Below are 18,989 nucleotides of genomic sequence, written 5' to 3' on the forward strand. Positions count from 1 at the left end.
TATGAAGTAAGCGTCGTAAAGTGTGTACTCCCCAAGGAAAGTTAATCTTTTCTTTAATTGCCGTTAGTAATTTATGTACCGTTGGCACTTTCTTTTGTACAATGTAAAAATCATTGATGGTATCACGAATCACTCTCCGGTCAAATCCATCGATGTGAAATTTTTTTTCCCTCTGAATATGGTCTTTTTTCCCAGGAGTACTTAAGGCTTCATTACCGGCTTCGACACCTTCTTTCCTTATAAGATGTTACACTTCGCACTGATATACCCGTGTAATTAGCTACCCGGATATTACTCTGCTTCAGTCTATGTTGGAGAGTACCCGTATTTGATTCTTCATCACACTTTTGAATAACTCGCCTTATAACATCCCTTGCCTCACTGTGAATTGTCTGTCCCTTCTTGCGAACCGAAGCCATTTTGAAAAGCTACAAATTCACAAATATACACTATATTAAATTAAACTTCCTTTCATCTAATGAATTTACACTATGTTATACATTAAAACGTAATAATACAAATTTGAGGTGCACTAGTGAAATCACAACTCTCTACTAACAAGGTATTCGCGGGCGAATGTGCGGAGGTGACTAGTAGCGCCGTTGCCGGGACAACGGTGACGTATTGTCTGTGGAGGGGAGTCCTCACCCTCGTCCCCCTCGCCCCGCGCACGCAAAAAAGTCAGATGCGGACAGTACATAATGTTATATATTGTATTATATATCAAAATGTTCAGAATACTTCACAGAACAGAAAACCAATTTTCGTTAAAAAAATGTTTTGCTTACCCTGTCCCCTTAAATGGCAAGATGGCAACTTCAGATCTTCCCACGTCAATAGGCTGAATCCTTTGTTACCGACTCGACAAACCTTGTATATGTGACATTTTCAATTTGAATTTTATAGTTTGGCACTTGAAGCATTTCTAGTAAATATATATATATATATATATATATATATATATATATATATATATCTAGTAAAATATATATATATATATATATATATATAGTATATATATACATATATATAGTAGCTAAAAACTTCTTTAAACACATAAAAATACTTTTAAAACCCTAAACCCCTTTAAAAAGTTCTCTTTTTCGATAGTCAGTATGTGCAACCTTATATTCAGATTTTTCTTGTATCTGTTACATATAAGCACACAATATTAAAACAATGTTTCTGTTCAAGATTCAAGAATTATTATTATTATTAGGTCCTTCCATGTTTTTTTCTTCACTGGAATAAAAAAATGCCATAAGAAATTAAATTGCCATCTTGTCTGTTGCTTAAACTGAATTTATTGAAATATTTTACGTGATCAAGTTATATAGAACTTTGAGGGTAACATTTTTGCATCTCCTTGTTGTCACAAACATTTGTTAAAGGAAGGTACAAGTTTTTTTTAGGTAATTGAATTTCTCATCAATTCAGGACATATGTATCATGTACGCTCACTATTCTGCTAACTTTTACGTTTCTGTTGTAAATTAAATGTGCAACCTACTTTACCATATAATGTTATCTTTACAGGAGACAACCGTGTGACATCCACGATACAGTGTTAGAAATGAAGGAGTCCCAGAAGAAGGCCAAGCAGGTAATAAAACATTAGTTTTTTACAGTATTCAAAACACACTTGTTACATTACGGATTCCAAAGTCTCATTGACAATGAACAATATGTTGTTTGTAAAATTAAATTGCTTTTAATAGCACTTACCAACTATATTATAAAAGATATAAAAAATACAGTGCAATGCAAAAAACAGTTTCATATGGACAGACTTCATTGTACAGAAATCTCTCAAAAAAATAATGAAATTTACTCAACATATATTTATTTTACTTCCTATATCCATATATTTGCTTAAAAATGATGTTTATCAAAGATTCATTCTTGGCCCATATATATGCATTTGCTATGTACAGACCATATAAAACTGCCTCCTCTTCTTCGATAGTGGATTGGAAGTCCATACCAGTATTTTAATAGCACACATCCACTCCACTTGTTAATCCTCCTCATGCCTTCCACTAGTAAAACGAGGAAAGAACAAGATTTTTATGGACTAAATATTTGACTGAGTCTTCCCATCCTGTTGTGTCATTCGTTATAAATGCTCACAATAAAAATAATAACATGTTCTTTTTGCTTGTTCATGTTACAGAGAATAAAGGCCTTAGAGGAAGAAAATGTGATGTCGCTCATTGAGCTGTTTAAGGAGAAGAAACCAACGCAGGAAATTTTCTCTTTACATCGGTAAGGTGCCTAGTTGTGATTTTTAGCACTGATAACAGAAAACCTAATTTTGTTGTTGTATAGGGATAATCTCTAAAAATATTAGTTAAGTAATTAAAACATTTTTACGCACTAATAAACGCGTAACTATTGAAAATGGTTGTAACGTAAACAACTGATTCCAAAGAAACCAGTATTTTTTTTACATTTCCAACATTCATTATAATTTTATTATTATTATTATTATTTATTAAAACTCTTGAAGTACAGAAGATGATATTAGTTGAATGGTGGTAAAAATCCAATTTCCATAAAAATCCAATTCTAATTTCCTTTTTATACAACTTTTTGATTCTTTTATTAATACATTAAATACACATCTCATATAGCTTCAACTTAACACATTCACTGCAGGAAATGAGGCAACGTGTGAACCTAAGATGTGGAAAAAATACAAATGGTGTTTTACTCAGCCAAAAATTAGGTCGGCGTATCCAAAATTTTCATCGAAGATGTCCATGAACCCTTGTTGACTGGAATTTATGATGTTATTTCCGGGGCTCGAATTCCAGCCCATCACCACTGGTGTCGGTCCTCGTCCAGTACTCAATATTTTGCTGGGTTTTCAGCTTCCACCACCACTGACACCCATAAATCAGTATATGTGTATTTTAACAATATTTATTTATTAAAAAAGAAAATCTTTGTAATCCCCCTCCACCCCCCCAAAAAATAATATTTTCACTCTCACGTAATGTTATCTTCAGAGCTGTCTGAACTTGGATAAAATTCTCCTCTGTCAGAAAATAAGTATTCAATGAGTTAAATATCCTCATCCATTGGACTACAGTTACATATAAACAGGCAAAATAGACTAAACACAACACACAACAGAGAAAATGATCCAAGATGGTGATCCGAGAATGAGAGAACATGAAAAGAAACAGTGGATTTAAGATTCAAAAAGCCTTTATTCGTGAAATGCACATCATGTACAAGAATATTGTTAAGTAAAAAACAAATTCGCTGTTGAAATACCAATAAATTAATTATATTAGGATAACAACAAAATATATATAATAGTTACCTCCCAATTTTAACTTCTTTCCAAAAATTTCTCAAATGAATAAAGTGCTAGTTTCATTTTCATTTTTTAAAAGTTTTGTTCTTTATTTATTACTCTTGGTAGGTTTTTAAAGAACTTATATCTCATAAAATCAGTTTACTTTTTGAAAACCTCAAGATTATGTTGTGGGACATTTCTGTTACGCCTTGTGTTGTATCGATGACTATTAACTAGAATTAATTGGAGTGTTGTTTTCTTCTTGTTTTGCATAATTATTGTTTTACCAAATTTATGCTGATATGAGAAGATATTTCAATGTCTTCTTCTGAACTACCAGATACTGTAATATTATTATCATCCACAAACTGACAAATATAACAATTTTTAGGGACTATTTTGGGTATTCCATTCTGGATTCTTTCAGCTGACCGCAGCGCTCGCTAGAATTGCAGAGCTGGAATGTGTTAAAAAGCAACAAAGAAATATTTACTAGTATACTTTTAGTATTATATTTTCTACTTATCGTTGAATGTTATCTATTAGGGCTTTATGAGTTGTTTAAATAGACTACTGACTTAAAGTAACCCTAAAGAAGGATGTCTGGCATGGTCAGGTAATGGAATAATGAATACATCAGGAACAGAGATAGTGCATGCTCAAAATGCCTTTTAATAAATCACTTGTTTTGCAAGTTATACATGGTGTGTAAAATGCCTGGAAACACCTTAGCCCTAAGATCTCTCTCACATTAATATCCGCCTCAGAGAAGACTTATACCTTCCTAGTCCTATTCTAGTTGGTGTAGGTCTTATTAGTATTGTATTCCTACATGATTCCCTCCACATTCATATCGCCTTCACAATCACTCCAAGCCAAAACCTCAAAAGCATTTTTGCTATGCTCAGGGAAGTTTGCATGCCTTTCCTGCCTCTGAACGAGGGAACAATCCTGCACACTGTAGCGCAGCTCTCACAACCACTACCAAAAGTGACTATCTACCAGCCGGTTTAAGCTTAACTTATTGTCAGAAAGTGATCATTCCAATTTTTCCTCGTTGAGCTTACAAAGTAGCTGGTTAATTATGATGTAACTAATATTTAATTCAACAATGAGTTTCCATAACTTATTTCACTGTTTTAAATTTTCCAAAAGATTCTCATCTGTTATGGATTTTAATTTGTGAATGCATATGATACACACTGACGGAATGTCTACATCGGTCTGAGTTATTTTTTAGTTGTTTTTCATAACACTACACTTTTTTTGTATGAAAGAAATTTTTACACGTCACCAATGTCACAGGATATGTTATTCTGCTTTACATCAATAATTACTTTATTACATTTTTTTGGACCGATTATCAGACATGATATACATTCTCTGTTATCTTATATGGCTCAATAACCTGACCTGAGTAAGGTTAACCAATAATAGCCTTTATTAGCTTTTTTCTTATTTAAAGAAAATTCCAACATACTACTATGTTGGAATTAAAAGAGCTGCAATATGGCAGTTCAATAATTTATTTTAGGATAGAGTGTACCAACACTTTTTTATTCTCTTGATAAAGGAGTTTGTTATTGATGTAGGAATACATTGTGTGTCACAAGTGGAGCTCTGTAATAAAACAATTTGACACCTTCTAGAAAGAGTTTCTAGGCCTAAAACAGTTTTATAGAAATACTAACACATAAATTGGTATCATTCGCCAACAATAATTTTTTTTTTTTAATTAGATATTTGGTTATTTCTATGTCCAAAGTGATAGGGATATACATCCAACACACAACAGTTTTAGCTGTATTGTTGAGTGTAATTTAAATTTAATTATCCTAACTAAAAATATATCTTAAAAAATCTAATTGAAAATCGATCTAAGATTCCAACTAAAAATCTTACATCCTTATTTTGTCTCATCTAAACCTTTAAAACAATGTGCATCTTGACTTATATCTATGTATATCTAAAAATATTATGTGCAAAAGTTGGAAATAAAGGGTATTTTTCCAACTTGGTTGAAATATTTGTCTGAAAAAATGTGTTGAAAATGAACTTTCAGCAATTTTTGGTATTTAATTTCTCAATGTTATTCCAGAAAAGATGGTGATGTGGACTTGCTCAACTTTACAGCAAGGCAGTTTACGAATGAACTGGTAATTTTGTGTTATTCTTTCATTATTTTTAAATTTACAGAGTTAGGTTTTAATATTATTTAACTTTTCCAAGGCCTTTGACTGCATATACCACCCCCTCCTCCTTATCAAATTAAAGAAGTATGGTTTCTCTAATGGTTGTGTTAATTGGGTAGAGTCTTACCTTACTGGACATCAACAATGTATGAAGGAGGGGAATAAAATGTCAGACTGGGAACCTATTACACGGGAGTCCCACAAGGCTCTGTACATGGGGCCCTTTTATTCTCACTTTATATAAACAACGTCACTTCAATTATAACACATTCAAATTTTCATCTTTACGCCGTTGATTTGCAAATATACGTTCACTGTTTACTAAATGAACTAGCCACTTTTGTGTTACTACTCAACTTGGATATTGAAGATATTAACTTATTGGGCAACACAACAAGGACTGAAACTAAATGAAAAACAAAACGCAAATAATGATAATTGGTAAGTCGAGAATGATAAACCGAATTAATCTTGACACCACACCGAAACTTAAACTTACCAGTTGTGAACTAAATTACCAAAACAAACTGAAAAATCTCTTGACTCACTATGAACACAAATCTCAAATGGACTGACCAAGTTACAATAACGTGCAGAAGAGTTTGCTGGCATCCATGGTTTGAAGCGGTTTGCCTTGTACTTGCCATTCAATGTTAAGGCGATGCTCATTAAGACTCTTATACTACCACACTTTGTCTACTGTGATGTGATGAATGACATGACCGTTGAGCAATCGGACAGACTCCAGCGTGCTCAGAACTACTGTATTAGATTTATTTTTAATCTCAGACGTCATGAGCATGTTACACAATATTTTCAGCAATTGTCACTCATGAAACTTCGTCAACTACTTAAATTCCACAGACTTTCTATTCTATATTTAATTATCAAAACCAAATATCCATTTTATGATTTCAAATTTATCTCTGATATTATTGAACAACATACAAGAAGGGGAGCCACATTACTATCAATTCTAATTCATCGATCAACATATTTTAATAGGACCTTTACTACTTCAACCAACTTTGGTTCAACCTTGTCATCTTTGGAATGCTCTCCCCAATAATATTAGATGTCTTGAGGACTGTGCATGCTTTGGGGTGGGGGTTTGAGGCTTGCTGCTGAGGGGGGGGCTGTGGGGGTGATGGGTGGTATAGGTTAAGCAATTTTATTATTTTATATTTAAAGGATAAGTTAATAATTTACCGCAATTGTATCAAGAATCAAGAATATTTTATTGCCATCCCACACAAACGATGCATTGACAAAGTCATAGAGTTTAAAATATGTCCTTAAAACATATATAATATACAATATACAAATACAAACACATACACAAACCTTAACATAGCCTACATTGCACAGTTATATCCTTAATGCTGAGCATACATGCATGAACTACATGAAAATCCTATTACTTATATTGTAAAGATACATTTCTTCGATAGAATAGAATGCATTTTGCTTCAACCATTTAGACACAGCTATTTTAAAATTATTACATGAAATTTCCCTAACTTCTAATGGTAACTTGTTAAAAAGCTTTATGCCTATATACAGATAACTATTATGGGTTTTGGCTAGCCTAGCATGTTTTTGGTTGATTGAGTCTTGGTTTCTTGTATAATGAGTATGTATTGAGCTTCTTAAGTCAAATTGTTCTAAATTTTCTTTTACATATATCAAACTCTGCAATACAAAAATACAAGGGAGTGTAAGTATATCATATTCTATAAAGTAAGGTTTACACGAGTCACTATTGCTAAGATTAAAAATTTTTCGCACAGCCTTCTTTTGGCACAGAAAAACCTCTCTAGCTCCGCTGGAGTTACCCCAGAGAAGGGTACCATATGTAAGGTGGGAATGAAAGAGGGCAAAATAAGCCTTTAAAACCAAACTAGGACTAGTACAGGATGTCAGTTTTTTTAACAAAAAGATCACTCTCGATAACCGAGTACATAAGGCATCAGTATGTGTTCTCCAGGTGAGCTTAGAATCAAGATAAAGACCTAGTAACTTCACAGACTTATTCTCAGAGTTGGCACCTAGACTAAATATAATATGCTCTGATTTATCCTCATTAACATATAGGCTATTTGCAGAAAACCAGAGATGTGATCTCTCTCTCATATAATTGATCATTACTAGATTAAGTTGAGAAAGTCTATTGGAGCACATCAAGGTAGTGTCGTCTGCATAAAGGACACACTTGTTGGGAAGAAATTTTGGGAGGTCGTTAATAAAAACAGTGAACAAAAAGGGACCCAGGACAGAGCCCTGGGGTACCCCCCTTGTCACCCTCTTGAGATCAGACCTCTGGTCACTTATTCTGACATACTGGTACCTGTCAGATAAATAAGAAGTCAAGAGAGACAACTCAACACCTTCCAGCCCATAGTGGTTTAGTTTTTCAATAAGTTCTGAGTGAGGCACCACGTCAAAAGCTTTACTAAGATCTAACAGTAAGGCACTAATCTCTTCTTTACCTTCAAAGCCACCAATGATATAGGAGACAATGCTTTCAACTGCTTTGACAGTGGAGAGACTATGTCTAAATCCATATTGTTCAGAGGAAAGCAAGTGATTGTACTCAAAATAACATTCAACCTGTTGTTTAATTAGGCTTTCAATTACCTTGGATACTACAGGAACCAGCGCAATCGGGCGGTAGTTGTTTACATTAGACCTGTCACCCTTTTTGTAAATTGGCACTGTTACAGTTGTCTTAAGGCATTGTGGAAAAACACCAATCCTGAGCATCCAGTTAATAAAGTATTGTTAAAGGATATAAAATTTCACTTAAAACTTATCATACTATTGTAAATTTACTGTATATGTATGAGGTTGAGTGATAGAGAGGGCTTGATAGTGCTAACTTTGCCTCTTTAATAAAGGCATTTTTCATTTCAAATATAGGAAACTAATTAGTTCAGTACTATCATGTAAATTTTCTAAATAAAAATTAAAAATTGTAAATTAAGTTTTTGAAATATTTCTTATTCGCAGTTGAGAACCAAAAATAAATGTATTTAATTATTTTCAAAGAATGTCATCAATCAGTTGGAAATAATCTTTATAAACATTTTTTTAAATAAAGTAATATTGAGATAGGACTGTAGTTATATGCATCTTTGAAGAGCCTTTTTTCCTTCAACAAAATTAAGTATGTAGACTGTAGTTATTTGTTAAGAATATTCCTTCATTGAAACATTGATTGATTAGTTTAGATCTTAGCAAGATCATAAGGTACACGTACTTGAGATTTTACTTTCAGCGAATAATTTTAAACCTAATTTTATTTACCTTAATAAACATTGGGGCTTGTGGAAGGAGAGATACAACTTCTCGTAGCTCAGGATTATAAAGTAAGTAACTATTACTGCAGAATTGAATAAGGGCAAGTGGGTGTGGCTGTTTTAGTGAAACAAGATTTCTCTTATCCCTTCTGAGTTCTTTACCTGGATTAAATTTGTGTGGAAAAATATTCTAGAAGTGAGCGCAGTTGATACTATTGAAATGAATATGGTTGTCATTGAAGTATATTGCACTCTGTATATTTGTACAAAATTGTTTTTCTGAATTTGACGTTATATTGTACTTGAGTAGATTGCCTAAGTAAGGAACAAGAATATTCTATAAATGTGGAGATTTCAATATAAATGTGTTGGACAATGAAAATAAAACAAAGTATTTTTTAGATTCACTAATATCAATAGACTTTTTGGCTTAAATGACAAGCCTACACAAGGGCCATCTTGTTTAGACAATATTCTGGCTAACTCTCGGAATATACAAACCTCGGTTGAAGTGGTTGTAACCATTTTATCAGATCATTATGAATAAATGAATAAGTTTATTCCAGCCAAAATGTATACAAAATACATTATTAAACTATTATAAATACATAAAACCTGTTTGATAGTTAATCTATAAACATCTTACTTTTGTTATAAATGTAACTATATTAAAATAATAGTTCATAGGAAAAGCCTACATGGGCAGCCTGCCTATGAATAGGCCAGTTGTTTTCATTCGCCTTAGTCATAAACGTAGTAAAATGCTGAATGAGTGAAGTAAATTAGTAAAAATAGTTTATTAGTAGACTAAGCTTTTTAGTACACCTCGAAACAGAAAAAAATGTAATAGCAACATTGAAAAACACTAGGAACAAAATAAAAGAAATGTATGACATGGAGTCATTAAGTCTAAACATTAGACTTAACAATTAGAGAAGAGGGCAATGGCAGTGAGGTCAGGTTCTCTGTACTCGGCAGTGGTCATGGCCTTGGCCTCTGAAATGCCTAGTTGCAATAACCACTGACTGGTTGGTTTTTTTTTAAACTGATAAAGAATGTGTATAGAATAAATTATGGGTATTTAAGTACAGAAAAATATTCCTGAACAATATGTGTGATGTGTAAAAAGAATTGGTAGTAGAAAAGGATCTCTGTAGCTGTATGTGGTTATGCCTATGTTTTGAGCATAACGGGTGTTGTGGGAATGGGAAATGACAGAAAATATATTGGGAAAAGAAGATGCGAATTAGGAAAGATTTTTATAAACAGTTGGCGAACTATGAGAACTGATATTACTTGGAGCAGAGTTTCAGTAGAGCATTGAAGACTTTTTTGACATAAAAACAAGGGATTAAGAACCATGTGACTCACTCCATCCCAAGTAATATTTCCAAACAAGGGATTATGAACCATGCGACTCGCTCCATCCCAAGTGATATTTCCAAACAAGGGATTACGAATCATGTGACTTGCCCCATCCCAAGTAATATTTCCAAACAAGGGATTACGAATCATGCGACTTGCCCCATCCCAAGTAATATTTACAAACAAGGGATTAAGGACCATGCAACTCGCTCCATCCCAAGTAATATTTCCAAACAAGGGATTACGAATCATGCGACTTGCCCCATCCCAAGCAATATTTCCAAACGAAAGCAAAGACTGAATATAACCGTAATATGCTAGCTTCTTCTCTTTCTCATTTAGGACATCACCGAGTTGCCAAAAAGCAAATAAGAACCGCCGCAATTTCTTGACTAAATAATCTATATGATGTGTCCATTTCATTCTGTGCTCAAAAACGACTCCAAGATATTTGTAAGCTGTAATTTGTTCTATATTTTCACATGTACAAGATTCATTGAGGTAATTTCCGCAGCTAAGAATGATCAAGTTTTATAAATTATAATCAGTAAAGCGAAGTAAAGTTGGCAAAAAGTTTGTTTTTGAAATATTGAGCATACATAAACTTTGATCAAACCATTTTTTAAGTATCAGTTTTAAGGTCACTTTGAGCTTTTCTTTGTAATTTCAACCAGTTTTTTCCATTTAAAAATATTAATGTGTCTTCAGCAAATAAAAAGTGTTCCATCCAAATGTATTTTTGCAATGTTACTGATATAAACTAAAAAAAAATTTGTCCGAGGGTGCGTACCTGAAGAACCCCGTAACTTACTGGCAGTGGGTCACTAGCCATTCTGCAGACAGGCACTTATTGTAATCTGTCAATGAGGTAGCTCGAGAGCCGTGAAAAGGTGCTTCCACGGACTACATTAGCTTCAAACTTAGTTATCAGCTTGTCTCTACTTACCGAGTCAAATGCTTTCTTGAGATTGAGAAAAAGCAGCATAGAACGTTTAACTTTTTAAATACAAACATTTATTTCTTTATTGATATCAAATAGTACAACATTCACATTTTTATCCCTTCTGACGCCGTTTGACAATTGCATAAAATGTTGTTTTGATGAAGGTAAGATACAAACAAATCAAATCAAATCATAATTTATTTCCCAAAAATATTTACATGCTAGCACATTTACTATCAGATCTATATTATCTTGTTACTATAATATTTAAATGTGTACTTAAAAAACATTAAACATGAAAATATTACACTCATCAAATTAAAGTGGCCTAGGAAATGAGCCTACATGGGCAGAAAGCCTGTGCGTAGGCTCGAGTTGCTTTCCTGGAGATTGTGGACGAATTGAATCGGGTGATTAATTATCATATAACATCAACACAAAACACACACTCACAACACACCCACACACACACACACACACACACACACACACACACGCGCGCGCGCGCGCCAAAAAACCGTATTTACGTATTACGGTATTGAAATTTTATCAGCGTACATACTACCAATAGTTTAAAGGAAAGGTTTACTGAGATGAAAAACAATTAAGGAATGGTGTATTTTCAAGATAAAAAGGTCAACACGCAGAACAACCTAACCTATTACTAGCAGATTTCTTGCCGAAATGTTATGGAATAAAAAATAAATGTATAAAATAGGAAAAAACCATAGAGGCATCAGTGCTGTTGAAGTGGCATTTAAGAGGAGGGAGGCAGGGTCAAAAGTCAGGTCCGTCTGTAGTCAGCCGTGATAATTGCCTCGGCCTCTTCTGCGCTGATAGCATACAGCCATTCATTCGAGCGTTTCTTGCATGTATATATCAACGGTGAGTTGAATATTTGGTTGTCAGGAAAGTATTTACAGATATTTCTATACAGAATATGGGATATATAAAGAGAATTTGTAGATGAGAAGGATTTACTGATTTGCATAGATGAGACACCAATATTCCGTGAGTATCGTGTGCTATGAGAATGCGAAGTTGTAGAGAAAATTGTATAAAAAATGTTTATAAATATGAACGAGGAGTGTTTTTAATGAATATTTTTCGAATTGATAGAATGGCAGTTTCTTGATATAAAGTGTCAGTAGGATATCTCCTAGATTTTTTGAAACCGGCTTTTAAGATTGCCTTCTGAACCACTTGCAGAGGTTGCAAAAGAGTTTTATACGCTCCACCCCAGGCTATTATTCCAAACGAGAACAACGATTGGGCATAGGCGAAATAAGCAAGTTTAATTTCTTTTTCATTTAAAATTTCACTTAATTGTTTAAACGCAAATATATATTTCCTTGCTCTCTTTTTTACATATTCAACATGTACAGACCATTTTAAGCGCTTATCAAAGAATACACCCAAATATTTATAAGACGATACATTTTCAATAGTTTCACAAGAACAAACAGCTACCTAACTATACGTTCTAATAAGATTAGGGAGATCGGCCTAAAGTTGTTTTTATTAGTAAAGTCATTAGATTTGTGCAATGGTAACACCTTAGCTAGTTTAAAAGGGGTAGGAAAGATACCTGATAAAAATCAAATGCTGCAAAGGTTTAAGAAAGAACTGAATGTTTTATTTGAGAATGTCAGCTGAGACATCAAAACGGATTAATACTAACAGCTGAGCTGCCTTCTATTGTGAGCAGTGTGCAGTCTGGTGTCAAAACTTCTACCTTTAGGCTATCAGATGATTCCCATCTGCTCAGTCTTATACCTTACCTTCTCAAAAAGTATGACTGGCAGTACTCGTAGTAAATCTCAGACCAATAAGAGTTTTATCTTTCAAGCCAACAACAAATGTAAAGCAGCCTGGAGAATCTGCACAGGAGTAGCGTACAACTGTCTGTTTATTCTTTGTCACTGCTGATTTCTTCCAGAACAGAACTGTTAAACAGCAGGAGAGTTTTTACCTCATGATTGTTATTATCTGTGATTGTAGTGTGACCCAAATTTACATTTCAAATTTTTTTCACGTATTTATAATTTATTCAAGATATTCTTTCATATCCTGAACAAATCATGAATCGATGATCATTTTAACAACTTTTTGTCTTTTTCCCTTCTGTTGTAATGTAGGTCAGGGTTATTGTAAAATGTTGAAGCAATTCGTAAAGAGGCAGAGATGTACATGAGACATTTTTAACTAGGTCTACGACAATTTCATTAAGAGATATAATTTTGGGATCCACCTACTTTTTTTTGTTCTCTTAGGACAAGAAGCTTATAAATTGCACTTAGGCAGAACAGTAGATGTACATGAGACATTTTTAACTATGTCTACGACAATTTCATTAAGAGATATAATTTTGGGATCCACCTACTTTTTTTTGTTCTCTTAGGACAAGAAGCTTATAAATTGCACTTAGTCCTATAAGAACCTTAGCGCTACTTCCGGAGTGACAGGATATTCAGGATAGGTAAGGTTAGGGGGTAGAGGCCACCTCCTATCGAGATCCATGAGGAAGAATTATGGCACTAAATCTCAAATTCGTGTCTCCCCGGAAGAAGGGGAGGCCAGCTCTGAACCAGCCCCTCCAGTCAAAGTAGGCAGGGGGTGGCACACCCTTGTTGAGGCTAGCAAGAACCTCTGAGGTTAGGGAACAAAACCCAACCAACTCCAACAGACTCTCCTGCAGTAGTCTAGACCTATCGAATTGCCCTTGAACCCCAGAATCTCGACATTAGCGGTTAGTGATGTGCCACTCCTGGACATCCATGAGGTTACCCAGATTTAAGTTATACATCGGTTTTTGCTGTGCCCAGTGGTAGGTTCAACTGGAAGTTATAAACCAGCTCGAAGTGATCCCTGCTGGATACAGCTACAAAATAGAATAGGATGGTTTATCGTGACACAAGGAAAGTGTTCGCACAATAATGCATGTGCTGACTATTATTTAATAACAAGTCATTTCATGCTGTACATCATTTTTAATGTTTTTATCCACATTATTCGCCCCACCAATCATCCATTGTGGTGTTTGGTTCACACTTGAGTATCTTGTCACTTGAGAAAACTTGGCTCTGAGTCTGTGACCGTTGAGACATAGTCAAATGTCCGTTATTGGATTGGGTCATTCAATTCCTTGCTTTGACTAGTTTTCATGCCTAAGTCTTCAAAACTGGATAAACGATTTTACTCCAGTGAATCTTTCATCCCCACTGATAGCAAAACTCTTAAAATTGTTTTCTTTGTTTAGTCCTTATTCCAGGAAGCTTAAATGAAGGAAAACTGTAGGTTATTTTTAGGTTCGTTATTAAACCTGGTTATCAGAAAAGAGGTATTATTTTGGATTTGGATATAGAGAATTGTGCACAAACCTGAAGTGTGAAATGCTAAAAAATGGAGGGATACTGCTATGGATTGAAGGGAAGCTTCATAGATTTAATTATCCCTTCTGTCATCAGCATATTATGATTTTACAAAACTGTGACTTGCACGTTTTAAATAACAGCCCACAATGAGAACAGTTTCATTAACACAAAAAAAGACAAAACTACAATATATGTCCTGGGACATTAAATGAATTTTTGCTGGTTAGTATTACTCACAAGGTGTTTGAAGCATTTTTTTTCTTTTTATGTGGTTGGAGTCCTAAGAATATATTTTTAAAAATAGCCAACAATGCCAAAGTACTTGATTTAAAACGATAAAAAATAGTTTAAATGATATCTTATAATGTATGACTTTTGTATGTTTTTGATTGTGAGAGAACTTATTTCATGACACTTTCATATATATTTGAACTAAATGTCAATTAAGAATAACTAATTCTGTAACTTTAAATTACCATATCGTTTCTGATTCCTCCTCGTATGATGTTTCCAGAAAAACAATTCAGTGACTCTTTTCCTCACCGTAGGAGAAGATGAAGGAAATCTGCTCCTAGCAGGAAATGAGAAATTTTTAGAGCATGTGGGACCTTTGTAAGTATTCTGTCTGAAACTGCCTTATTTATTTTTATAACTTTAATAAATTTGTATTATAATATTGTTTTATTAACGGGTGAGCCTATCACTGGAGAGGTTGGAAAAATTTCATTTCTGTTTGGCTCTCTGTCTAATACAATATTTCGAAAACAATCTGACCAATTGAGTTTAAGTTTTGGATTAGCTTCTTTTATACAAGGTTTTCATTTGAAAACTTCAAACTCATATTGAAAGACTTATAGCCCAAGTATCAAAATTCTGTAAACGGGAGTGTATAGTACTAATTGGGGGAACAAAAATAAATTATTTTCAAAATGGGAGTGCTCACCCCCATGCCTCCCCGTACCCAAAGCCAAAATTTTGAATTGGCAATTAATACTTTGTGACACCTCAAATTGAAGCTCATATAAACTGCTGTAATGTGGTAAAAAAAATTTAAATCGGCAAAGCCGTTTGGTATCAGCAGCCAATGTAATGTCCTACACAACAATTATTAGTCTACAAACAACTGTACTACTGCTAATAATAACACAATTACTCACTGAATACTGTTGTAAATCTGTACCTTTGTAAACTTCAAATGAAATTTTCAAATTTTTAGCCATTGTTGTTCAAGCAAAAAAATAACCTATTTTCAAATTCTTGTGTAACCTTTCTAAAAGTTTCTCTGGTTAAGCGTCTGCACTCAGCAGTGATCCTGTTTTTCAATTATTGGACACCAGTGGGATGTGTTTTAAAAACTACTGATTTCAAGTGACCCCACAAAAAAGTCTAAAGGTGTTAAGTCTGGAGACCTTGTCGGCCACTCCATTGATCCTCTTCTACCGATCCAGTGATTCGGGTAGTGTGTTTTACATATGTTTTATTTTCAACAAGATGGAGCTTCTCCACATTACGCTCTTCCTGTGCGACAATGGGTAGATGCATATTGGTTGAGCGGTAGCAATTATTTTTACATTGGGCTAATGGTAACCATGATGGCAAGGATAAAGTAGCAGAATATATAAATTTGTTTACAACTGAATCCAATCATTTGAGAGTTCAAGTGTGACTTTATTTATATCCATAGAGTAAAAATAAACAGTGTGGAAAGTCAATGTTAAAGCCCTGTGACAAGATTTGATTTCTGTGCACTCTTGCATTTAGTGACCTCTGTAGCTCACTGGAACTTTTATTATTGGAACACTTCTGTGAAGCCTAATTTAATAAACAAAAATGGGAATTCATTATGCAGTAAGATATGTCAAGAAAGATTTCATCTCTTGAATTTAAAGTTTGTGTGAATTAGTTCCATGATGGTGCATGTCCTATTGGAATTTGGCTGAGTGTCGATGATGGCTATGATGCAGTTGGCTGATACTGTTTCTTTTTAGCCTGCTGGGATGTAAACATTTCTTTATGATTGTCCCATCTGTGTATCTACCCTCCATAGTAAAATGAAATAAAGAATAATACAGTTTTAAATCTGGTGCTGACAATTAGCCCTTTTGGGACCAGGTCAAAAAAAATTATTCTGTCCCAACATTGGACCTTGCCATTTTGCGGACGTGACACAAAACTGCAAAGTCACATTAGCAAGCGTTTTTTTTCTTAAAGAGTCAAAAAACCGTGACAGCCTGTTTAATAAAGATTAAAGCTGTTTTATAATATTCACATGAGCGTAAATGAACCACTGATAAGTGCCTACAATAAACAAAAAATGTTAACTTTACTAAAAGTCTATAAATATGTACTACACAAAACATGCTTTTTTTATTTCAATTGATATTTAGTTCGAAGGCAACGTATTTTTTTATTCAAATTAATATTTGGTTTGAAGGCAATGTATTTGTTTGATTATTTTACCGTGGGGAGTATTTTTTTATTTTATTCTGTATATTGTTTTGTATAAAATTTCCAAATTTGTGAAAATTTTGACTAATGAAATACATATGATGGATAAATAGTAAAACGAATATTATGAAAATGTGAATTTAACCAAAATTAAAAATAAAATTACATTTTTGGGTTTGTTTTGATGTATAGGATTAAACAAAATGAAAACAATGTCTCTTCTAAACATGCCCTACACCACTATTTACACTATGGACAAAACACATCAATGTCAGCACAGTTACATTTGTTTCGTCTGTTTATAAATATGTTCAATGCAAACAAAAACAAAAATTTGGAGTAGTAGTTGCAAATAGTGAATTTGATTACCATTCAATGTTTAGTGATAGATTCCTCAAGAAAAATAGTTATGCTTTTTTTGATGATTTTTCAGCAAAAGAGTAGCAAAAGATAACACTATTCCTAAAATGTATCTCTAAGATGTTTTATTTGCTCCATTTAACTCCCTTAAATAAATGATTTAAAAGGGCCATATGTAAACAGTTGTATACATGTATAGTAAGATTTTTAAATAACCAAAACTCGGTAAAATAAGCTAATACCTGATATTAGTTATTACAATACAATTTATTACCACTCTGATTGACATAATTAGTTTTTGACTAATCTAATCAAGCTTTTGGGTGTTTGTTGACTGTTGACTTTGGCCAGTATCGTCAATAAATAACATGAATGTTTTAAATATAAAAAAAACTAGGTCTAATGTTATCCTACAAGTTATTTGTTATGTATTAACTCGTATTATCCCTTACAACTGTTATATCTGATATTATCAGACATCGTCCGTCTTTTCTACTTGCATTCCTATGTATAAAATAACAGAAAATGTTGTTATGTCATTCATATGGATAAAAAAACAAAGGTTCTAAAATGGAGCCTTGGAGAACTCCCTTTTTCACTCTTTTAATGTGCTTTTTATGTTATCCTTTATTAAAACAGTTCTTTGTTGACCTCATGAATGGTGTAATATAGTAAGTCTAATTAAGTTGTTGTGTTTGGCAGGGTCTGTACGATAATGAGTGGCAGGGGCCAGCACAGAGCAGACAAGTACAGAGCAAGAGTACTAATGAGTGGTAGGAAGAATGCTTTTAAAGCGTTTTCTGAAGCTTTTGCCTCATTCCAGTCAGCAGCTGACCAGTGATCAGTCCCACAGTTCTACATCACCTGGGGTGTGTGTGTGTTGGCGGTGTTCAAACCAAACTGTGTTAATCTAAGCAGCTAAATACCAGTACCTAATATTGGTATTATAAAACATTTATTTTAAACCTTTTTATGCACCTTGGTATTAGTTCCAATAGTGGAATTGCTAGTCTGAAGGCTCAATTTAACCAGGGCCTGGGCTGAATAAACAAGACTTGTATTTTAAGAGACTGTGTCGACAGACGATAGCTCGAGCTCAATCTGATTAAGTAGTAACTGTAATCTTACTATTATGAACAAAATAATAAGATGTTGTCAATGGGATATTGGTGGTGAATGGGGAGTGAAGGGGGTGGGGTATTGAGACATGACAGGCCAAAACTGAATACAGCCCTGACTAGTCATAGGTATTTTTATTGTTTTTATTGATTGCCCGCCAATGCTGAATACAGCCCTGACTAGTCATAGGTATTTTTATTGTTTTTATTGCACCCACTTATCCGTGAACTATGTCGGGGCCCGCCAAAACTGGATACAGCCCTGACTAGTCATAGGTATTTTTATTGTTTTTATTGCACCCATTTATCCGTGAACTATGTCGGGCCCGCCAAAGCTGAATACAGCCCTGACTAGTCATAGGTATTTTTATTGTTTTTATTGCACCTATTTATCCGTGAACTATGTCGGGGCCCGCCAAAACTGAATACAGCCCTGACTAGTCATAGGTATTTTTATTGTTTTTATTGCACCCATTTATCCGTGAACTATGTCGGGGCCCGCCAAAGCTGAATACAGCCCTGGCTAGTCATAGGTATTTTTGTTGTTTTTATTGCACCTATTTATCCGTGAACTTATAAGTAG

General features: G+C 33.9%; 1 protein-coding gene across 4 annotated transcripts in view; it reads left to right on the forward strand.

Moving 5' to 3' along the window:
- Nucleotides 1-18,499, forward strand: part of LOC124370009 (alanyl-tRNA editing protein Aarsd1) — a 66,563-nt gene extending 48,064 nt beyond the window's left edge. For all 4 annotated transcript variants that reach the window (XM_046828281.1, XM_046828282.1, XM_046828283.1 and 1 more), the window contains 5 exons: nucleotides 1,537-1,603; nucleotides 2,174-2,265; nucleotides 5,406-5,463; nucleotides 14,995-15,092; nucleotides 17,991-18,499. In XM_046828281.1, coding sequence (XP_046684237.1) covers nucleotides 1,537-1,603; nucleotides 2,174-2,265; nucleotides 5,406-5,463; nucleotides 14,995-15,092; nucleotides 17,991-18,129 — 454 coding nt within the window. In that variant the 3' untranslated portion in view covers nucleotides 18,130-18,499. The remainder of the gene's footprint in view (nucleotides 1-1,536; nucleotides 1,604-2,173; nucleotides 2,266-5,405; nucleotides 5,464-14,994; nucleotides 15,093-17,990) is intronic.
- Nucleotides 18,500-18,989: the final 490 nt, after the last annotated feature.

Source organism: Homalodisca vitripennis, chromosome X, assembly GCF_021130785.1.
Source record: "Homalodisca vitripennis isolate AUS2020 chromosome X, UT_GWSS_2.1, whole genome shotgun sequence".
Taxonomy (NCBI): domain Eukaryota; kingdom Metazoa; phylum Arthropoda; class Insecta; order Hemiptera; family Cicadellidae; genus Homalodisca; species Homalodisca vitripennis.